The 24432-nt window shown below is 39.8% G+C and overlaps 1 protein-coding gene across 2 annotated transcripts; it reads left to right on the forward strand.

The window, feature by feature from the left end:
• Nucleotides 1–898: 898 nt before the first annotated feature.
• Nucleotides 899–23900, forward strand: LBR (lamin B receptor). Of its 2 annotated transcripts, none has more exons than XM_035111430.2 (14): nt 899–1063; nt 7993–8165; nt 9843–10040; nt 10755–10838; nt 11355–11535; nt 12418–12614; nt 13292–13346; nt 15234–15428; nt 15951–16054; nt 16480–16605; nt 17672–17840; nt 20351–20431; nt 20541–20663; nt 21660–23900. In XM_035111430.2, exons 2-14 carry the CDS (start codon nt 8001–8003, stop codon nt 21818–21820), a joined length of 1839 nt encoding a protein of 612 aa, XP_034967321.2. In that variant the 5' UTR covers nt 899–1063; nt 7993–8000; the 3' UTR covers nt 21821–23900. The 2 variants fall into 2 exon arrangements, with proteins under 2 accessions (XP_034967321.2, XP_034967322.2); XM_035111431.2 differs by lacking the exon at nt 899–1063 and adding an exon at nt 1085–1381.
• Nucleotides 23901–24432: the final 532 nt, after the last annotated feature.

Below are 24432 nucleotides of genomic sequence, written 5' to 3' on the forward strand. Positions count from 1 at the left end.
TATGGGTTGGTTTTATATTGCATTTATATAGTTAGTCAGACTTTTGATCATTGCCTTGGAATCTTTGATGAAAGACATTCAAGAAAATAAACGTGTACAGTAGCACGGTCGTTTCGAAAAGAGGGTCACGCTCGTTCTCTCTACCGTGGGAGCCACGGGGCAGAGGACAGCACTGCGGGTTAAAGAGACCATCTGCTGCTAGAAATAGAAGAGCTGTTTAAAATTTCGGACGTATCCAATTCAGTCACAGTAAGGCACCAGTCGCAAATGGTTCGGTATATGCGAAGCTCTTCAATTTTTAGGGCGTGCGGCTGCACCGCCTTGGACTTCCTGCATCTTTTGTTTTTCTTGGCATAAAGCGGTTCAGTGCACAGGGACTGGGTGTGCGGGTGTTGTCTGATCTGCGCTGACAGAAGCGTGAGCGGATTGCTTTGCACACCCACCCAAACTCCCAGCGTGCGCGTTAAAACTATGCTTCGCCATCCACAGTGGGAGCGGGAATTTTGGGGCGGCGTCCCCACCATCCTGGATTTCATCCGAGAGAACCCGACACGTTTGCATCTGTTCAGATGTGCAAAGTTGAAGGAGAGCCCGCTACCCTTTCCATCGCTCGGCGAGAGCCGGACGAGCTGCCGCGAGGAACATTTGAGAGGAGGCGGGTCGTTTTGGCGCTGCGCTACAAGATTTTCAACTCCCCGGAGTGAACTATGTCAACTGACTGAAGCTGAGGCACAACTTGGACCGGAACTCGGGAGGTTGAGCGTCGGGGCGCGAGAGGGAGGAACGCGCCACCGACTCTCAGCCAATGGGAGGCCGCCGAGACGGATTCAAACGCCGCGGCTTGGCCAATGGCGGCGGTTGGCGCCTCGCCTTTCGCGCCTCCCAGCGGGACCCGGGGGAGGGATTTGTAACGTTGCCCGCTATCGCTCCCGTAACCGTCGCTTGAGGCGGTTGGGTCTTGCTGCCGTTGAGTTCGCCCCCTTCCTTCGCCCGCTTGCCCAGGCTTCGTATTGTTCGGCGGAGGCCTCCGTGCCAGACGACGCGGCGGGGGCACAGCGACCAGGTGAGGACGCGTTGTTTGCGGGCCGGGACACACCCCTTCGGCGCCTTTCCTGCGAGGGAGGGTACCGGGCGGTCGCCGCCTCCTTCTGCTCCCTCCCTCCTCTCCCTCCGCCTCCATTTTCTGAGGCCTGGGTGCCTCTTTCCCCCACAGCCGTCGCTCCGCGTCCCCCCTCGGCCTTTCGCCAGGCTCTGGTTTCGAGAGCCGCGCGTCGCCTCTCTTTACTCCCCCCACCCGCGAGGCGCCTGTAACGAACTCCTCAAGAGACCTCCGGCTAAGTTTCTCTCGTGGGCCGTTTGGGGCGCCGCAGAGATTGCGAGAGTGAGTTGTCCTCCCCCCTTTGCGGAAAGCGGATCCCGCCCCTGAGAGCCGCGGAGCGAAAAGGTCGGAGAGCATCGCAGGCACCTCGCGACACAGGAGGGCTCTGGAAGTGATGGCAGCAGCTCTCGAGGGCTGCCATGCTAAGCATCTTTACCAGGGGGTCAGCTCCACGGAACTTGGTGGAACTTGTTTTAGAATAATATTCCCGATAGGATGGAAGTCCATCTTTTTAATAATAATAATAATAATAATAATAATAATAATAATAATAATAATGTTTATCTCCGGCTCTGACGTATGCACTCTTCTCGTTTGTAGTTTCTGGGGAGAAGTGAATAGAGGACACTTATTTCATTTCTATTCCACTTTTCCTCCAAGAAGCTCAAAATCTTGTGCGTGATTGTTGCGCTCCCCATTTTATTTTCAACCCTGGGAGGCTGAGACACAGTAGCCTAAAGTCACCCAGTGAGCCTTATGGTTAATTGGGAATTTGCACTGCGGTCTGCAGTTTTCCAGGACAACTCACTCGGGCTCTTGATTTATAGGTCCCCTTTGAAACCACTGCAATTGTGTGAATTTCATGTTAAATGGCTGTAAAACTGCAAATGCTGCTGGAAGGAATCCTAAGGCTGCAGTACTAAGATCATTAATTGCACTGCTGTTGAAGCTAATAAGTGGCACCATCCAAATTTAAAACTGGCAATACTAGATGATCTTTGGGGTCCCTTCCAAGACTACAATTCTATGATTCTACTTCTAATTAGTCTTATACAAAAACCTGTTCTGCAGACAAATGTGTGAAAGCTTTTCATTCAACCATGTGTATGCACTGTACATATGAGGATTTGCAAGCTGTAGTAGTAATAACATACTAATATTAGAAAATATTTTAAAAAATTTCTAAAAATGATACTTTCTAGTCGCCTCCCAAAGCCTTGCAGAAGGAAACATAGAGCAGTTGTCTCTAAGCTTGCTGCTTTTCAAATCACTTTGGAGTGATGTTAAGATCCAGTTATTCCCACATCCAGTGAGGGTCTGCTGCCAGGGCACACTGTGAATTTACCCAGGTCTTAGCTGTAGTTAAGGAAAGCACTCAGGAGCCTATCCTTCCATGGGATTGATATGCACTCCTTGAAGATGTCTCAGGGGGCTGATGGTGTACTCCAGAGTCCCAATAAATACTAGCCTGCAGACATCAAGAGGATTTTTTGCTCTTTAGTTTATTTTGAAGTGCATAGATTAATTTAGTGGAGATGTCAGACAAGTGCACCTGACATAGTCAACAAGGAGTACTGTTGCACAAAAATCCAGTATATAACATGGATGTGCTTAGTATTTTGTGCTTACAGGGCTAAATGTGTTATGTGGGAGACTTGTGCCTGTTGCATCAATCTTCGCAAGCACACCTGCAATTTAAGATCTAATTTTGTTTCATTAGTGTCGTAAATTGCTACACCAAATAACAAGCACACACTTGAGAAATTTGGTATCGTTGCAACTGTTATTTAATTCAGTACAGATACTATTTGACTTGCACTGTGTTTTTCTAGAAGTACTGTAAAAGTTTTCTGATGAATCTGTTTTGTGAGGATGAAGGAAAGGGCAAACATCAGCTTGGAAGGAAGTTATTTACTTACTTTTTAAAAATTTGCATATCACCCTTCATCCAAAGAACATAAGACATTTCACAACATAAAATTACAAAATGAGAACACAAAATACAAAACCCAACCACCCCTCTCCCACAAACACATTTAAAAGACCACATAATCTGCCAAAGTCCTGGTTATAGAGAAACATTTTCACCTGGTGCCTAAAGATACGTAATGAAGGTGCTAGGTGAACCTCCCTGGGGAGACCATTCTACAAACGGAGTCACCACAGAAAAGGCTGCTATTGTGTTGCCACCCTCCAGACCTCTTGTTGAGGTGGCACACAAAGAAGGGTCTCAAATGATGCTCACAGGGTGTAGGTTGGTTCATATGGGGGAAGGCAATCCCTGAGATATTGTGGTCTTAATCTGTTTAAGGCTGTTGATCTCTTGAAGGCCTTTGTAGCTGGGATCAGTATGGGCCCTGCTTTCCCAAGTCAGGTGGAAAAGGCCTGCAAGGCATGGAGCAGGTCTTGCAGAACTCATAGGCAAGATGCCTTCTAGAAGCCTCAGCTTTTGTAACTGGAGTCAGTCAGGGTCCTCCACTCCCAGGCCAGGTGGAAAAGACATTTTATGTGTCAATGTGTTCAGAATAGTTTCAAAACTAGCCTTAATGTTTTCTTCTGCTAAGATTAACATAGCCAGTAGTATTTTGGAAGTGTGCTGTGGCATTTCAAAGACTAACCCATATATGGTTGCATGAGCTTTTGCAGGCAAAATTAATCAGAAATGTGCCAGTTATACGCAACTAAGTTTTAAAAAGGAGATTGGGCATGACTTGCAGTGATTTTGATGGTATCCTGGCTGTACAGGTTATTGAATCTGAGCTTCCACAGCCACTGCCCAGCAGATATGTTCTATGCTTATGATAATATTTTATTCTCTTCCTAACTACGGTATTCAGTTTTAAATGTGCATTTTATACTTTACTTCCTTTAGTAATGTTTTATTCTGTTTTTTTTGTTAACTTTGCTGTGTTAAATGTGCATTCTGTAGTTGACCTCTTTTGCAATGTTTTATTTTGAATTTTTTAAGATACCGGTAATATTTTAGTAAAGGTAAAGGGACCCCTGACTGTTAGGGCCAGTCGCAGACGACTCTGGGCTTGCTGTGTTCATCTCGCTTTACTGGCCGAGGGAGCTGGCGCACAGCTTCTGGGTCATGTGGCCAGCATGGCTAAGCCGCTTCTGGCAAACCAGAGTAGTGCACGGAAACGCCGTTTACCTTCCCGCCGGTTTACCTTACCTGTTTATCTACTTATACTGCGTGCTTTTGAACTGCTAGGTTGGCAGGAGCAGGGACCTAGTAATGGGAGCTCACCCCGTCGTGCCATAGTAAATATATATTTAGACAGAGAGCTCTATAAAACTTTTATAGCCACTCCTAGAGTTTATTGTGAAATTGATTGTGATGCAAAATGTTTCAAATCAACCTTATAAAGGCTGAAAAAAAGAATTGACTTAACTATCCACTTGAGCCACTTACCACATCCAAAATGTGGATTTTGAACAAGAGCTGCAGAAAGGTGCACATTGTTATAGGTAGATTGATTAAAGGCTAAAGCTTAGTGGTAGAGTGCATGCTTAGCACCCGAGGTTCAATGACATCACCAGGAAGGGCTCCTTCCCATTCAGTGTATCTGACATAGTTGCACCAGTAATGGTTTGATTGTTCGACTTGTTATAAGGCAGCTTCATATGTTCCTAAAACAACCATTCTTGTGGCACCTCAAAGATATATCAATTTATTATGGAACAATTTTTCAGGAGAATGAAGCCCACTTTGTCTGATAGATGAAGAGAATTTTGTAAGGTAGGAGTTGAATGGCACTGAGATGAAAAATAGGAAACGCTTTCAACTTTTCTCAGCACATTGCTGAGAAATTAGCCAGGTGCATTTTGCAACTGGCGTGGCTCCAATTGCGACCACATGGAGATCTCTGGATGCTAGGCTGGTGACTAGGAAAAGCAAAACATCACTTAGAGAAAGATCTGAAATATTTTCCTTGAAGCTTGAATTTGTTTTATTCTGGATTGTTTTATTTTGTTTTTTAATGTATTGTAAACCACTTTGGCATAGAAATGAAATGAATAATAATAAATCCCATTCCATTGTGGGGACCTAGGATTATATATCTGAGTTTCTAATACTGTTTACAAGAAATAACCATAGATAATAACAAATAATCCTGGTAAGTTAATTAACATATGTGATGTCATAAAAATCATTTCTTGGTTTACCTCATCAGTGATGAATGGTAGTTTAGTTGTTTCACATTCAGGGTGGATTTGATTTAAATCAAACTGATTTAAATCATGATTTAAATCACGATTTAAATCACTAGTCAGTAAGGCTTGATTTAAATCATAGTCGATTTAAATCACATGAAAAACTTAAATACTGTCCACTCCAAACAATCAGAAAAATATTGTTCCTATTCTATTCACTGAACTTCTTGAAACTTAGCACTGAAGGGGTTGTTTCTGTATTCATAGGTTTGTAGAACAATAGGATTAAGGTCTTTTTCTCAACTCTGTTCATGTTATAACATTTTTGCTGTGAAGAAGAGGCATGTGATCTCTGTTGAGTCAAATTCAGTTTTGAGAACTGCAAAAGTAAACCAAGCATCTGTGATAATATCTTGTAGGCAGAGAATCTGCCCAATAATCTTACAAAAACCTCTGGAAGAGCATGACATTGTGAATGGATTAATGGCATTTATTTACCCCCAAAAATAAACATATACAACCTTATTCTACATAATTAAAAAACTAATCTTTATTTCATGATGGAATAACCTTTGGATGGTAATATATTTTCCTCAAAAAGCATTTTATTTTAAAAAAAATCAGATTTAAATCAAAAAAATCGATTTAAATCAAAAAAATCCGATTTAAATCAAAAAAATCCGATTTTTTTGATTTTTTTAAAAAAATCATTGATTTTTATCCACCCTGTTCACATTGTAATCTGGCTGTAATTTTTTAAAAATTTCTACAACTACAACAATAAACAGGTGCCAAAACAAAAATTAAAATAATAGAAAGAAAGAAAAAAAGAATGATCAACAACTACCCTGTCGGGGAAATAACATTCTCCCCCTTTTATTCTTTTGCATAGAGACTGAAATATCTGTCCTATGCAAAATGTACAAGGGCGTGTTGGCAGATGATGCCCTACACACCTGAAAAACACATTTGTGACTTGTGGCTATGATTTGTTTTAAACTGTTTTTAATACTGAATTTTAAATTGTTGTAATTTGCCCTTGGATTTAGAGCAGTGGACTGGCAAGAAACAGAAATCAAAATAACAACAACTTACTACAACAATATGTTGAAAGATGGCCCTGTGAATGAATCCCTGATACTGTGGATGATGGCATTATTAGGTCTTCTGGACTCTAGTTACAGTATTGCCTATGTTCCTATGTTTGTTAGGAGCTCCTCCTGTTAATTGTGTTGCCCTTGTGTCTAATTGTTTATAACCCAGTCAGCATGCTTATACTGACTTTGTAAACAACTTTGTATGTTGGTACGGTATGTTGATAGTAATTTGTTTAAAGAAGCCATTTCACCAGAATCTATTTCCATTTCTTGCTCCACGTTTATTTATTATTTTTATAGATCTCTTCACTGTACAAAGCCAATGAGATGGTATATGCTTAAACCGAGAGGCCTCTCCCCTCTGCACCTGTAATACAGCTTGTTCTGTGTATTTTTACCAGGAAGTAAGCCCCACTAATTTCAGTGGGCTTACATGTAAGTACGAATAGCAGTGCAGAGTTAACAGTCGTGTGTTGATTAAAGGGATGGATCCTTGTTCCAACCCTTGTTTATGAGCTAACTTCTGACAAGAAAGCAAGTCAATGGATTTTCAGATGTCACCCTGGGCCCAAAAATATTTTGGACCTGTCATAATCTTTTTGAAATGGGGGCGTTTCGTTGACATCAGTTCACTGAACTGACTACAGTCCAATGCTAGGTTAAGCAGTCTTAAGCCTATTGACTGCAATAGGCAAAACATAGATTGTAACCTCTGTAGCACATAGTGTGAACCTCTTGTACCTGTTTTCCCATTGTTTTTGTGTAGTTTCATATTTTTCCCATGTGTGTGTTGGACTAATATATTTGAACAGATGGGAAAATCCTACACTCTTTTTTTGCACCTGTGCAGCTTAGAACTGGAGTAAAATAATAGTACTGTGTAATGGTTGCTTTTTTTAATGCCAATATTTCTTTTTAAAATGGGGTGTGACTATTATGTAGTGGTGACAATTACACTGTGAAATATGGTAAATACATAACCTAGGTCTCTGACCCTGCCCCGCAAGTCCCACATGGAGAACCAGGAGGCTTGCTGCACAAGCCCTGCCTCAGATGCATGCTCTTCTGTCGCTAGTTACCACAAACTGGGCACATTCATGGGCCCCAACCACTAGGCTCTGGGCAAGACCTTGCCATCAAATTTCTTCTCTGTCACTGGCTCTCAGACCAGACCCCCTCAGCTGCCGCCACCCTCGTTCCCTGTGCGGGGCTGCCTCATTCTCTGTGGGCTGAGCGCTGACTTGGACAACAGGCAAGTCCCACAGGCAACCCTAGGCCCACAGGGGAACAGGAAGAGGCTGTGAAACAGCTGCGCCAAGGGCCATTTCATTTACAAAAGCAGGAAAATGCTGTTGAGCAAAACAAAATGTCCCACTGGCAAGGCATTTTCACCCCTGCGATGCAGGGATTGCTCTGGGGACCACTTTTAGGGTCCAAAAAAGAGGGGGTTCGACTATTGCACCGTGGTGACCATTATGCGTTGAAATACAGTAACTCTGGTCAAGTGGTCATACATTTCTTCCGTTTAGCTCATTCAGCACACAGGTGACTTTAACTTCATTAGACTTAAAGCATGACTTGACTTTTGCAACATCTATGCTAACAACTTCAATTTCTTCCACTTTTATCCCCAAGATTGAAACATGCCCAGGAGAAAGTTTGCTGATGAAGAAGTGGTAATGGGCCGGTGGCCTGGAAGTGTTCTGTATTATGAAGTACAAGTAACCAGCTATGATGACCGAGCTCATCTTTACACAGTAAAATACAAAGATGGAACTGAGCTTCAGCTAAAAGAAAGTGATATGAGGGTAATTAGTCTCTAGAGTAAATAATCATAACAAGAAGGGTTCATTTGTTTGGTTAGTAATGAACCCTTTGGGCTACACTTCAGTCATTAGTCCTAAATATTTGCTTCTGTGTATATTCCTGCAGTATGAGGATAAAACTATGGGGTAGTATCCAATGCACTTGCTCCATTAGCACAAGGATTTCCATTTGTATAACAGAAGATTCATGCTGTGCCATCCCCAAAGCTACTCCAGAATGTTGGTAGAACCCTCAGAGCATGTTGGGAGGCGCAGTGGAAGTTCCAGTGTGTAGCCCAAAGTGCTTGCACTGATGGAATGAGAGCATTGAATACTACCCATGGTTTGTAAAGTTGCACTATACATCAAGCCATTATGCGCCTTTTCCTTATTGATTTTGTATGTTTTAAGATTAGCCCATTGTAAAACGCATTCTGTGCAGTATCAACAGAATTTTCCACATGCGGGTGTTGTGCCGTGGCCATGGAGTTTGTTGAACACTTGTAAAGTCATTAAACATATTGTAATGCATGTACAGCCAGATTTTTAAAAATTGCTGGGGGCTCAGCTTTGAAAATTTGTAGTATATTGGGCATTTAGGAAACGGAAGAAATTTGTATCCTTTATGTCCTATGTTCAAGTAGATTCAGTAATAATTGCTCTGGTTGTATCAGTTCACATCTGACACACAATGTTTGGGGTTGCTGAATTTCTTAAAAATGCATATATCTTCCACTTCCTGATCCCACATCTAATCAGAATGTGTGCAGAATATTTTTAAGTCCAAAATGAACTACTTTGGTATTTTAGGGTGTGTTTTAGCAACTCAGGTATCATATTTATTTTCCAAACAATTGTATTTTAAATATATGTTGAATGTATGTTGAAATAAGCTGTGCTTTATTTTCAATATTGTTGATAATGTTTGGGATTATGCAATTTCATATTTATTTAGGGTTATCACCTACATAAATGCCATACATCTAGATTTTTCCCTAAGTAAGAGCAGAGCTGCACACATCAGTTTTCAAGGTTGAGCACATTTGTTATATTTTACTGCTAGCTTGGTTTTAGACTGAGGAGGCAGTTGTGCTTTACAAATACAAATCATAAGTCTCAAGCTTGAATAGTAAGGTGCAATACTATTTCTTCATTTCACGATCCACCAAGTGATGTTGCAAAAAAACTGAATGTAAATAATTATTATTATTATAATAATTATAATTAATAATAATAATTTATTATTTTTTATTTATACCCCAGCCACTCTGGGCGGCTTCCAGCAAAATATTAAAATAGAATAGTTCATTAAACATTAAAAGCTTCAGATGTCCTCTAAAAGTCTGGTAGTTGTTTTTCTCTTTGACATCTGGTGGGAGGGTGTGCTACAGGGTGGGTGCCACCACTGAGAAGGCCCTCTGCCTGGCTCCCTGTAGCTTGACTTCTCAAAGCAAGGGAACCGCCAGAAGGCGCTGGACCTCAGTGTCTGGGCAGAACGATGGGAGTGGAGACGCTCCCCTACTGGGGCGAGGCTGTTTAGGGCTTTAATGGTCAGCACCAACACTTTGAATTGTGCTTGGAAATGTAATGTAAACAATGAATATTTTTAAATAGAAGATTTAGAGATATTAATAACTACCTACTAGATGGTAAAGCTAATGGTATAACTTTTTTCCCCAGTCTATGTCATCTTTTCGATTTAGAAAAAGTAGCTCTTCCTCCGGTTCCCCTTCAAGACGCAGTGGTAGCAGATCTAGATCAGGCTCTAGATCTCGTTCACCTGGTCGGCCAGCAAAACACAGACGTCGTTCTTCCTCTCAAAGCAGAGAACCAAAAAATGAAAAGAATATGATTGGGGAACCGAATTTGATTCCTTTGGTATTTGAGTTTATTTATTTTTATGTCTAGTCCCTATGTTCACATACAGATAAACCAAAATATAGAAAATTTATCGGCAATATAGTTTGACAGTAGCTGCACTTTTTGTAGTTTGGAATCACAAAAAGACATAGCAACTGTACCTTGAACAAACCAGATTTCATGCACTATTCAATTACTTCTTCCTTTGCAAAGAAAGTAAAAGGAATTTAGTACAGTCATACCTCGGTTTAAGTATGCTTTGGTTTGAGTACTTTCAGTTTAAGTACTCCGCGGACCTGTCTGGAACGGATTAATCCACTTTCCATTACTTTCAATGGGAAAGTTCGCTTCAGGTTAAGTACAGACTTCCGGAACCAATTGTGTACTTAAACCGAGGCACCACTGTACTGTCAAAATAAAGTTGGCACAGACATAAAAAAGTCAAGTATATGGAGTACACCACAGGTTCCATATACTGATTTTCCACTTTACTGTTTCACAAATTCCTCTCCTACTTAGATTTGGAGACTAAACTAAACCAGGTACTTCCAAAAGTTTTTTGTTTTAGAATTTTGTTCAAGGACTCCATAAAACCTGGTTTTCTTGTGTGTCTGTGCTACATATCAGAAATTTATAAACGCAATCTATGATTAGTTGTGGAATGGAAGGTTTTCTGAAAAAACTGATAATATTTACTACAATGGAAACACTCAATTCTTTTTTTTAATCCAGAAACTAAATGAAAACAATACCCACCAGTTTAATGGGGAGCCAGATATCACAGAAGTGAATTACTCATCTCACAACATTCTAGAGGTATGAAATAATAGTATTCAACATACTCAAATTTCCATTGTTTCTGGAAACCTTCTGGTTAGATGTTTAAAGTTAGCTGCTCTTCAATCCTTGAGAGTACAATACCTCCAATAAATGTATTCCTTGATAAAATGGATAGAATGTAGAAAAAGGATCTTGAATATATTATAAAGAACTTTGACATGATAAAATGGATAGAATGTAGAGAATGGATCTTGAATATGTTAATAAAGAGCATTGACAAAGGAATAGGTTGCTCTTATCCTGCTAAGAATGACTGTATGCATTGTGTTGTAAATGTATTGATGAAAAGGAATTGTGGGGGGGGGGGGAGGTTTGAGGAAGAGGCTGGACCTATTTGGTATGAGAAGGGAGTGTATGGCAGTGTAGATTAGCAGAGTTGGGATCAAAGAAACAAGTGGTTTTCAGGCAGTATTACTTAAATGGAAGGATATATCCAGCAGGTGGTGCAGTATGATTGCAAATGACTTCCTCTCCCTTCACTATGGTTTTTAGCGCCAAAGAATTGAATCTGAGCGTGCCAGAGAGCGCATCCTCGAACGCTACAGTTTACATCCAAGGAAGGAGGAGAAGAGAACAGAAGAAATGTATTCAGAAGAGAGAATTTTAGAGAAACCCAAACCTGTTGTAAAAGTATGCATGAAGACAGAGGAACTAGAGTTTGGAGGAAAAATTGGTATGATAGTCTTGGAGTACTGCAGCATTCATATAGTTTTTTTGCAAATTCCCAAATTCACTTTAGTGGAGGGAAGCAGCTCTGTATGCACATCATTGTATATACAGAGCTGACATTTCCATTAGAAGTCAATTAGAGACCTCTCCTGGTAGTGGTTTCTTGAATCCCAGCATACTCAATAAATAGTTACATAATGAAAGTGGTTTTCATGAATTTTATTGCATAATTTCCCCCCAGTAATCATGCTTTCTGTGTGACATCAGCGGTATGCTTACATGTCATCAATATCTGGGCAAGTGACTAGAATTGGGACCACAGTGGAAGCTCTGTTGTCGAACGCTTCAGAAGTTGAACGTTTTGGCTTTCAAACACTGACAACCCAGAAGTGAATGCTTCCATTTTCGAACACCTCAGAAGTTGTATGGCTTCCGAGGCATGTTTCTCCATTATTTCAATGGATTTTGCTGACTGCCCATTGCGCCTTGGTTGTCCGTTTCGGAAGTCAAATGGTCTTCCGGGATGGATTACGTTTGACAACTGAGGTTCCACTGTAGTTCTTTCCTCTTGCATCTCTGTGGCTACCTGCTGCTGGCCAAGAGCCTTTAGTACCTTAAAGTTTAGAGAAGATCATTTCTGTGCAATTGCTAGAAGTATACATGCAGTCTTTAATTATGTCACCCATTTCAAATTGTTCTCCATTAGGCAATGAAAGCATTATATCTTAAAATAGGTAACAGTCCTGGTGTGTGTGTGGGGGAGGGGGGTGATCCTTTAGTTGCAATATTGTAGCTACTGAGTAGTTTGACCACCGTTTTTTCTGTTGTAGTAATGCTTTATTTTGTTTTCTGTTTAACTTCTGATTCTGTGTGTTTGTTTTTGCAGGTGCCTTTTTAATGATTTTTCTCCTTCCTGGAACTGTATTTTACTTGTTGCTGATGTGTACTCAGAAAGACCCCAGTGTTCTGAATTTTCCTCCCTCCCTCCCAGCTTTGGAAAGTTTATGGGAGACAAGAGTATTTGGTGTCTTTCTTCTTTGGTTCTTTCTCCAAGCTCTGTTTTACTTACTCCCAATAGGAAAGGTAAAACTGTAACTATAAATTTGTATACTGCATTTACAAAAATGCATTTTTATTTTGTGTGTGTGACAATTTTTAAAAAATATTATGGCTGTCATAAAGCAAAACCAATGAAAATGATGATCTTGAGGGACTATATTTGATGAGAATGATCATTGGAATTTTCAGTGTTCCTACTACATTCCTGCCAAACAAGAATGTACCCAGTTCTATTTAACATCTATATTATAGATTCTATATGAAACCATTTGGATGGCCTTCAGGAGATCTGGGGCACTCAGCCCTGTTTCTCTGTTACATTTGAGTTAGGAGTGGCCCAGGCATGCTCTAACCACATGTCTTGATGAACTGGATTGTGACAATCTCAATCACTCTGGTCTGCAGAGGCAGGCTTTAGGAACCATGCCATGGACTGTAGATGTACATCTAGTTAAAATAGTTAAAAACTATTTTTAATAGTTTTTAAACTACAGATTATTATGCAATCAGTTTTATATCATGGGGATTATCATGTACAGTAATTGCAAGGTTTAGAATTTCCCCCCTTCTCTTGGCTAAGTGGCTCTGTTATTCTACAAAATGTAGAAAGGCAAAAATGATTTAAAAATGATTGTTTCCCTATAATTTGCTTTGCTACTCTTGAATCTAGGTGGAAAAGACTTTTTTCTTTTTCTTTTAAGCTTGTAGAAGGGACCCCACTTTTGAATGGAATGAGACTGGAATACAGGATAAATGGTAATTAGGTTTTAAATTCAGCATTACTTTTGAACTGGTAACCTATTTTGATAATGATCAGTTCACATATTTAAGCAGCATATTGTAATTATAATTATTGAGATTGCAAACATGAGAATATATGGTTCAGTTATGCCAAATGATGCTTTGGGTTTTCAGCTATATGGTTACAGCTGATTGTCTGCTTTTAATTTTCCACTTGCTTAGTACTTGTATGTAGGTGTGGTAGCTTTCAGTAATGGGCAATGGCCATAACTATAGTTTGTTTTATACTCCTAGTGCAATATGTGTTTAAATGGGCTAAACTTTTATTACACATATATTGTTGTATTTGATTTCTTGTCCTTTACATACTTGATACTATCGATCATTAGATTTGGAGCAAAGTATCACTCCTTTGCTGATGATATCCAGTTCTATTTCATTCCCAGAGGTGCAAATTTGGCTTTGTATTGGCTCTGGATGGGGTTGTGCTCCCTCTGAAGGAGCAAGTACAGTCGTACCTTGGTTTTCAAACAGCTTAGTTTTTGAACGTTTTGGCTCCCGAATGCCACAAACCTGGAAGTGACTGTTCCAGTTTGCAAACCATTTTTGGAAGCCGAACTTCCAACAGGGCTTCTGTGGCTTCCCAATCAGAAGCTGTGCTTTGGTTTCTGAACATTTTGGAAGTCAAACGAACTTTTGGAATGGATTCCGTTCAACTTCCAAGGTACGACTGTACAGAGTTTGGGGGTGCTTGCTAGATCCATCACTAGAGACCTAGCTGACCTCAGTGGCTCAGGTCATCCATTACTAGCTAGGGGTGGTGTGCCAGCTACAACCATGCCTTGACACGGATAGCCTTGCCAAGGTGTAACATGAGTAACCTTACAATTAGTCTCATATAACATGCTATATGTTGGGCTGCTAGAATGTTTAGTAGGACTCTCAGTTTTGAAAGCACTGGCTGCCTATTAGCTACCAAGTCAAGCTCAAGGCTTTGCTTTTGACATTTAAAGCTCAAAACATCTTGGAACTGGAATACATAGCAGGCTGTCTTCCCCAGTACAGACCTAGCCAATCTCTTAATATCTTCCAAGGATACCCTCCTGGTCATGGCACAACCAGCACATGGTCGTATGGTGACACAGTGAAAGGAAACCAGTAGATAATAGCACCCACTTTCTGGAAACGCCCCCCCCTGTGTAATTTGTGAGACAAATACAGTAATTACCACTTTAAAATGTATGTCAGAGCTTTCCAAACTGTGTTGCGACACATTAATGTGTCGGCTGCAGTGTGCAGGTGTGTTGCGCAAACACTCTTATAAGGGGTTAGTTTAACCTCCAGTGTGCTAGTGAAACTGAATTACTGTGTCACGAAATGATGCATGTAAAAAAAAAGTGTGTCAACAACATGAAAAGTTAGGAAAGCTCTGGTGTATGTGTTTAGCCAAGCTTGCCCAAAAGCTTTCTGTTTATTTTTAACGAGGGAGGGCAGGGTTGGGGGGGGGGCGGCTAAGCATTTGAATAAATTTTATTGAATGTTGCATTATTGTTATTTTTCATGTAAGCAGCTTAATTTTTTTATTATATTAAATGGATTATTTTTTATATAAATACAGTATGTCCCTTTGGGTTCAGTGTAGTTAATTCCAAGGTAAATGAATACAGAATTGCAGCCTTAGGGTTTTACATTGTGTATAAATATTGCCAAATTGGAAACCTTAAATACAAAGATGTCTGGCATAAAATTTTCTACCAGAGCCCACTTTATTAAGATGATTTAATTAGGAAAATGATTTTCAGTGTTTCTATGCATTCACTTTCTTAAGTGTGTTTTAGAGTAGTGATTTTTTTTTTTACTTGTGTCTCACAATAATCGCCTGTGTTTTTTTTCTCCTTCAAGGATTCTATGCTTTTATCTTAACAGCTGCAACTGTAGGAATTTCTCTATATTTTGAAATGGAGTTTTCCTATATATATGACCATTTCCTACAATTTGCTGTCTGTGCTACAGTTTTTTCTGTGGTGTTAAGCATTTATCTCTATGCCCGTTCATTAAGAGCATCCGAACAAGAATTGTCACCTGGGGGGAATTCTGGTAAGTGTTCAATTGTGGAAGCATTCCGTGCTTGATTTATTTTATTTTTTGTCCTTATGCATTTCTGTGTGTCAAAAGGACTGTCATTACGAACTACATTAACCTCTGTTCCTCTGCTCCATAGTCTCTGTCTTGGGGCTTTCAGTAAAACACTAAGAGGAATCATGCATTTAACTTCAAATGCATTTTATTTCAGAATGTTTTGTCTGATTTAATCAGCTCATGCTATTTACATAATTACTAATTTAATTTGCATGTACCTTGATAAAAAGCATTCTTATTGGATTGTGTGCTCCTGTAAATCAAACTCATTACATAGAAGAATGTGTACCCACTTTTCTTTTCAGTGTATTTTAAGAATATGGGACAAGTTTGGCATAAGTATGTGTTGTAAGAGGTTCTAGACAAAAATCCTGTCTGACATTAATTTCAGTGGGACTACTTTAAGTGTGACTTGGATAAAACCCAGTAACAGTACAGTAGCCAATATTACACTGTGGTCCAATTTATTTTTATTTGTAGGGAATATATTTTATGACTTTTTTATGGGACGTGAATTAAATCCTCGCATCAGAAATTTTGACCTGAAATACTTCTGTGAGTTACGACCAGGGCTAATTGGCTGGGTGAGTAAGCGTTTAGATCTATTCTTGCATCATCTTTGATTTTACAAATAAGACAACTAAGTTCTTAAAATGAAAAATGTATTGCAGGAAAAGACTGCAAAATACTGGAAACAATACAATATTATGATGACACTATATTGTATACTACAAACAGCAGCATTATCATGGCAGCATTAGTTGTACAATATTCATAGTTGCAAGTATATCTCATTTTACATAGCTGTTTAATTTATAAAAGTTAAAATACAAATATGGGAAGATAAATAGAAGGTTAAAGGGAAAAGAGCACACACTAGGTCAAACTCTGCTTATACATGGCAGGAGAAAAATGCTTTGAAATGAAGTTAACATTGAAACTTTTGTTACTCTTTCACCAGAGTTGTAAGATAAAAGTTGATTTTAATGTGCAACTTAATTTTTTTAAGGTTGTTATTAATTTGGCAATGCTGTTGACTGAGATGAAAGTGCAACATCTGAATATGCCATCTTTGTCCATGATTCTGGTTAATAGTTTCCAGCTCCTTTATGTGGTGGATGCACTTTGGAATGAGGTAATGTTTATGGCTATTTGGTAGGAATATTATTATTATTTTGGCCTCCTTTTGGAGTTTTTAAAAGATGTGGTGTATTTCTGCAAACTTTGTGGTTCCTCTAATTGTGCTAGTGCCTCCCTCATGTTTCTCAGTATCCCCATTTTGGTCATGGAGAAAACCATCTCTTTGATATGATAACAAGCATATGATTGGCTCATCATCACAACAATTGGCTGAAAAACATTGTGGGCTAGGCTGTTCATGAAATGTTTGAGGAAATTGTTGTATAACTTGTTCCGCTCTGTCAAGTGAAAGGGGTTGCATCTTTCTGTAGACTGCATATTAGTGGGCTTCTGCGGTCTTCCCTATGGATGCCAAAAACCAGACACCTTTCCCAACACCTGAAGCAACCTTCAGTGGCAGGGAAGACTGCTGTGGGCATTGGGGAAGGCATTTGGCTGTGTCTTGTGTGCTACCTGGTCTGCTATCTCAGAAGAGATGCCAGATCTTCTAGCTCTAGCAGTCTTGCTCTAAGGGTTGACCACAGAATGAGCCCAGGCACAGTGTCTGCCTGCTGGCTCTTCTTTCTTTGACAGGATGAGGGCATCAAGGATACAGCCCACAAAGTGGTTTCAGTTTTGGAATCTTGTACATTCTGTGGTAGCAATGTACTGTACAAGATTGGCTAACTTTCTTAGCCAAAAGGGTGAAGCACAAAATAGGTGGCTGTGCATTGGGGCAGGTTGTCTTGGGGGTGTGAGTGTGAATGAGATAATGGATGGATGAATGGGGTAAGGGTTTTTGTGTGAATGGGTGTGATGTTTATGAGTGAGAAACTGGTACTAGTGTGAGAGAAGGGGAAGCAGTTTTTCCTGTTTTGGCTCTCATCTGCCCATCTAGATAGCCGAATTGTAAAAGGCATTGAGAGCTCTTTGCTGATTTTTAGAAAAGTGTAAATTCAGTATATGTGTGCTTTGCTGCATATTTAACATGTACACAACCCTAACAATACAATATAGCTAATTTTTTTTTGCCATTAACAAAAAATCAAATAAGTACTAATTTAATTCGTTTAACTTTTTAGGAAGCTATTCTGACAACAATGGACATCATCCATGATGGTTTTGGGTTCATGCTAGCGTTTGGAGACTTGGTGTGGGTTCCTTTTCTCTACAGCTTGCAAGCCTTCTATTTAGTGAAACATCCAAATGAACTTTCTTGGTTATCAGCTTCTGCAATTGTAGCCTTGAATAGTAAGTGGCAATTAAAACAAAATACTGCTTTACTTAAAAGCAATCTGGATGCTTTCAGGGAGTGCTTAATAGATTGAAAATATTTGAATAAATGCTGAAAATCAATCAATCATGGAGTAAGAAAAATAAGCAGAAAAAATACAAAAATTACAAAATCATATAAGCAGGCCCGATAAGCAACAAGTTACCGTATTTTTCGGACCATAACACACACTCCCCCCCCTAAAACAGAAGGTGAAAAGTCACTGCGTGTTATGGAGCGAAGGCACGGACGGCAGTGGATCCCTCGAGCGGAGGGATACGTACGTCTGCTGACAGAGCCATAGCTCTCAGCCGTAGGGGAGCAAGGAGCAGCCCCCGCTCCTCCGCGGCCCCCATCAGCGGCAGAAAGTGTGTGTGTGTGGGGTGTGACAAGCAGCCTGAAATTGGGCTTTCTCCGCTCCCTCCAGGGCCCCCCGCCAGCAGCAGAAGGTGCGGGGGCGAGAAGCAGCCCGAAATCGCGGCAAACGAGGGAAGGGGTACCAGGTCGCTCAGCTGCTTTAACGAGAGAGAGAGAGAGATCTCAAAAGATCCTGCTGATCGGGGCATTGGGGAAGCGCAGCTCAGCTGCTTTAACGTTTGTGTGTGTGTGAGAGAGAGAGAGATCAAAAGATCAGCTACTTAGGGCATTGGGGAAGCTTGCCGGCAGAGCTCTGCAGCTCAGCTACTTTGGTGTGTGTGTGTGTGTGAGAGAGAGCGCTCAAAAGATCGTGGGCTGATTAGGGCAGTGGGAAAGCTTCCCAGTATCGCTCTGCAGCTTAGCTGCTTTGAAGTGTGTGTCACGTCAACACACACAGCCATTGAGTTTATTCAACACCCCAACCCCTTTATTTGATTCAACACCCCCTACAAACACACACACACACACCTTGACTTGATTCAACACACATACACACACAGCCCCTTGAATTTATTTAACACCCCATTTATTTGATTCAAAACGCACACACCCCTACAAACACACACATACACACCTTAACTTGATTCAACACCCAGGAGAGCAAGCCCAAGCTTGCTCTGAATGTGAGAGGGTTTTGTATATGGGGCATCAAAAGCAGCAAAGGATACATGCATTTGGAACCATATGGAGTGCATCTCTCCCCCCTCATTAGAGAATAATAACTGGGACTAGCCGTAAAAAGTCACAGATCAGAGACTAAATCCAGCACTAAATCTCACACTGTGCCAGCCTCCTCACCGCTCTGCCGGCAGCCTCCCCTTTCCCATGAAGCCCCGGGAAGGTTTGGGAGCGGTGGACAGGCTGTTCGCTGTTGCACCGCGCTCATAATATTTTTTTCTTGTTTTCCTGCTCTAAAAACTAGGTGCGTGAAATACGGTAACAATTCTGTCATATTTTTTGTAAATAAGCAAAACTACAGTGACAAATTAAAATATCCAATTTAACCAAATACCTTAGTAAAAATCAAACACAAATCATTCATACAGGCTAAACAACCAATGATCTTAGCAATGGTTCTCACATTGTTTTTCACTTAAGTCACCCACTCACTCCCCATTACTCACACAAAGAGGGTCCCACTCTGTGCCAATGGACTCTCACCCTGTAGCTTTTGACTAAGTTAACACCTTTCACCCCCACTCTCCAACCCATTCAGACTCTCACCCTGAGTGGTATGAATTGTTGCCCACAAGCATCCACATCAAAAAATTCCCACCCCATGTCCCATAGAAATAACAAAGAAAAAACAAAAGAAAAAGAGGGTGCAGTAAGTTACAGCTGGTTTTTCTTTTGTGGGCCTCAAGGTTGGAAAAGCTCCTTGCCAACATACAGGTGGATTTACTCTCCTCCCATATCTCTTCTTATTAAGCCAGCAGAATTAACCTTCAGGTCTCCTGAAGGAATAATATTTCATTGTCGGTTGAGAAAGCCCTTTCCTGACCCAAACTGGTGATGTTAGTAAATCAAGTAATTTTTAGAGAGGGTGTTTGCCATCAGAACCTTGTGAGTGTCATTGTTCAATAGCATTTCTTCAAGGTGGAGTAGCTATAAAAACTACAAATAATTCTCCATCTCTATTTAATGTTGTATAGCAGTGGCTTTCAACCAGTGTGCTGTGGCACCCTGGGGTGCCTTGAATGATAGTCAGGGATGCCGTGGGCAACTTTCTTTCTTTCCTTCCCTCCCTCCTCTGAGGCCCTCTAGTGTCTCTGCCTCCCAAAGCCTTGTGCAGCTGTTTCTTGCAGCAGCCCTGGCTACAAGCTCCCCAGGTGAATGGTGCCTCTGGGGCTGGCCAGGGGTCCTCCAGAGCTGAGGCAGCCTCACAGTAAGCAAGTAAATTTGTAATATCCACATCAATTGTACTCATGACTAGAAAACTGGACAATAAATAGATGCCCAAGAATGTTGCTCTTGTCATTGTTATTAATGTAAAATTGGAAAGACAATGGACTGTGTGCTGTTGGCAAGTTCTGTGAGGAAATAATAGTTGCTTATTCTTTATTTTTTGAAGTTCTTGGCTATTGCATTTTTCGTGGTGCCAATTCACAGAAAAACATATTTCGAAGAAATCCGAAAGATCCAAAAGTTGCTTGTAAGTACTGCTTAGGCAAATTGGTTTTCTGTCAGTGCTTTCTATATATTACACAGTGTGTTCTCTTCTGCTGAGTACAAATCATACTTATTTGTATATCATCATACAGACTTGAAAGTTATTCCCACTGCAACTGGAAAAAACCTCCTGGTCTCTGGCTGGTGGGGCTTGGTGCGCCATCCAAACTACCTTGGAGATATCATCATGGCTCTAGCTTGGTCCTTACCATGTGGTAAGATAGTAAAGTGTCTTCTAATGAAATCTTGCATTTTTTCATGGGTGGCGGGCCATCATGTGGGTGATACTTCACCACCTATTGTCCAAGGCAGAAAACAATTAAGAGTTGACTTCAAGGCTGCTTCCTGCCCTCACTTAAACCGTTCATTCAGGGTGGAACTATTCAGCTTGGACATTGGCCTTGTGAATTTGTCTGCGTGTGAGAGAGTGCAATCCTATTGTTTAATTTGTGTTTTTGCCTCTGACCTCTATTTTTCAAATTTTTACCAATGGTTGTTATTAACTGAGATATTAGACTTCTTAATATCTCTGGATGGTTGGGAGAGAAATTCATTTTTACAGAACATGGGATCTAAAACGGGTGAGGAATCCGGCCATCCATATACAGTGGTACCTCGACTTACGAAGGCGATCCGTTCTGTGGTGCTCTTCGTAAGTCAAAACCTTCGGATGTTGAAGCGTCCATTTTGCGCCTGCACGATTTTGTGCTACTGCGCAGGCGCAGAATGCACACGCGGCAAAAATACTTCCGGGTTTGCTGACTTCGTAAGTCGGAACCTTCGGAAGTCGAGGCATTCGGATGTCGAGGTACCACTGTATTGCTGAACTACAGCTTTCATCACCCTTGACTATAGATCATGCTGTTTGCGACTGATGGGAGTTGGGAGTCCAATAGCATGTGGAGAACTATATGTTCCCCACCCCTGATCTAATTGAAAATTGTCGTAAGATCATGGCTAGGTGGGATAATACACCATAAGTATATTGTTCTGTTTGTCTTTTTGACAGTAAGTTCTTTTTTTCTTTATCACCATAGAAAACAGAGAGAAAATAAATCATGACTTGTACTCACAAATATAATGTTCAAGCTTGAAATTTAATATTAAAACCTAGTCATAAAATTTTAACGTTAAAGTGATGAACAAAAAAACCCCTTCTTTACCTTTTCAAGTGTAGAGTGGAAAAAATAACTGTTTATGTGTTCTTACAGGGATCAACCACATCTTACCATATTTCTATGTCATATACTTTACCGGTTTGCTTATTCATCGAGAAGCCCGTGATGAACGTCAGTGTAAGAAAAAATATGGCTTAGCATGGGAAAAATACTGTCAACGTGTACCATATCGTATATTTCCATATATCTACTGAGTGTCTTCAAACTGGTGGATAATGCACAGCTTCTGCAGTCAAATCTTCATTGCAATAAACCACATACCTCATACCATTGCACTTGGCATACATTAGTTCTGCAAAATTTTCTTAAAAATTGTGATCAAATAGTAAAGCTGCAGATACCTTTACCAAAAGTCTTTTCTATATATTTTTAGCCATCTCCCTATTTCAAATTACACACTTCAGTTAAGCAATAAATTAGTTGTATAGCACATGAAAAGCCTGTCAAGCAATGTATATGCTTTGTGAAGCAGTCTGGATAATGTTAATTATCTGTTCTGGACATAGGAAAGACCATTTTAGGGTTTAGTGCTGAAGATTTGCTTGTTTTGTGTAACTTTTGTATTTTTCATTCTTTGGGCTAACTTCAGAGCTGTTGGCCAAAATGCACCAGAAAATAGTAAACATTACAAAGTCCAATGAAGAGTGACTTCCGATGCTACAGCTTTCTAATCATAGTAGTTCTCACTCAGGTCTGTATCTTATAACTGGTTCTCTCAGGCTGAATCCCTAGTGGCAGTTGCAGAAGCAGGAGTTGCTTCTAGGGGAGCAAATGCACAGGAGTTGCTTCTCTACCCCTTCCCTCTGGAGAACAGAATCCCATTTTAAGTCTGAGTGATGGTTGTCATGCCTCTTGTAATAGTATTCCTTATACTATGTGCTCTAAAAAGTACGTTGATTTAAGAGAATATTTTAAAATCCCTTACAGCTCATTCTTTGAGAGTCTCAGACCTCAAGAAGTGCAAGTGACAAACAATGATACAGGGTGTGGCATGTTGTACAGACTATGAAAAAATAGGCAGTTTTTTCAGCTATTATAAACCATTGCTTTGTACTATAGCTTTTCTTTATATTGTAACATTGAAAGATTTTGTTGTACAGTGTTTTGAGTATAAGATGCAATTCTTTTTTTTTTACTAAAACCATTTCCAGTATTTTTGAAAAGTTTTATAAAGTAATGTATTGCTATGAAATTGAGTTGAACAATTGAAGTGCTCATTTAAATATTGCAATGACAAATGTGTTATGGAAGTATATGAAATTTATTCAAAGTTTTGTGAATTGGCAGTGCTACCTCAAATGTAGGGTATTTTGCCTTTTTATACTGTTGAAAGTAGGAAAAATGCTAATTTTTCAATTTGCTATTTAAAGCAGCTTTTTAACATGATTAAAGTTAACCACTTTAATTGAACTTTTTAACAAATGTATTTTTGTATATTTGAGTTTTCATAGCAACTCATGCTATGTGGTTTTATGCTGTTTGTAGCAGAACATCTATAAATTTTTATTGAATAGTTTTTTACTGAATTGGCTATAAGGTGGAATTATTTACCTAAATGGAAGGAATAATTGCCATTTTAATATATTAAATTAGAAAGCAGGTCTGTTGAAATTTTTACAGCTGATTAAAATTATCCATTTAATAATAGCAAAGTACCCATTTTTAATTTGACTATATTTTGCATTTATGAATTTGTAGCATAGTTCTTGATAACAATTGTTTTCAGTTTAATATAGTTAAAATGCATGATTGTGGATCACTGTAGGGCTTACTTAACAAATGCCCATATCCCCGTCTAACCAGTCCCCTTTGGAACATGAATAGCCTTGAGTGATGGGGATAACAGCACTCTTACGCCCTATGGGGATCCATATTGTACTCTGTATATTTTTATGAGCCATTTTAGTTACTGCTGTACAAGATTGTAAAATGAATGTGTGTTATGTGGCAGAAATGATCATGACAACTTTCTTTAGCTTGCATAACTTCTGTTTAGAGCAGAAAAAATCCTTATAAACATTGAGTGCTTCAAATTGTGATTTGTTATGCAAAGAAAATTGTAGAAATACCACTATTTTCGTATAATTCTAAAATATCTTCTAAAGGAAAATGAGTAATCTTTTTATATGAGCATGTTCTCCCAGGAGTGTGGTTCCTGACTAATATAAACTGCAACTTTTCATGTTTGTTACACCTTTTTACATCTAAAATGTACTCTGTAGATTGAACTTCATAAAAAGGACCTTGCATAATTAAAATTTAATCTAGAAATGATTTTGTGCAGATGTAATTATTTACTTGGAAGAGACTTCTAACATTTTTGTTTGAATATATAAGTAGCTCTGATTGAAGATGTATCTGTGTCCTGGGATAGTTTAAGTTTGTAAGAGTTCTAGCTGAGTTTAGGTGAATTACATGCAATCTACCCAGAAAGAGGTTGAAAAGCAACCTCTAGCTCACACTCCTCAGGAAATAAATACACATATGATCTCCCATATTCATTTGAGCCCTTCTCCTACTACAGAGGTGGAAAACTCAGGGCTGATTTGTCATGTGGGCAAACTTCCATGGTTGCATGATAGTGGTAAATGGAGTAAGAGGTAAAAAGTGCAGAGCAATAGATATGACTCGTACCGTGTTTCTCATATTATAAGACATGTCTTATATTTATTTTTTCCTCAAAAAAACACACTATGGCTTATTTTCAAGGGATGTCTTATTTTTTTCCTCTTCCTGCTGCTGCGGCGGCCAGCATTGCTGCTGCGCCTATCACTATGTCTTATTTTCGGGGTATGGCTTATATTCC

The sequence above is a fragment of the Zootoca vivipara genome, chromosome 3, assembly GCF_963506605.1.
Source record: "Zootoca vivipara chromosome 3, rZooViv1.1, whole genome shotgun sequence".
NCBI classification, from domain to species: domain Eukaryota; kingdom Metazoa; phylum Chordata; class Lepidosauria; order Squamata; family Lacertidae; genus Zootoca; species Zootoca vivipara.

Excerpts from the sequence above, each read along its gene's own strand:
- LBR (XM_035111430.2), top strand. The coding sequence starts at position 8,001 with ATGCCCAGGAGAAAGTTTGCTGATGAAGAAGTGGTAATGGGCCGGTGG. Across the intron at positions 10,041-10,754 it reads AACCGAATTTGATTCCTTTG|AAACTAAATGAAAACAATAC; the intron begins GTATTTGAGTTT and ends TTTTTAATCCAG. Across the intron at positions 13,347-15,233 it reads ACTGGAATACAGGATAAATG|GATTCTATGCTTTTATCTTA; the intron begins GTAATTAGGTTT and ends TTCTCCTTCAAG.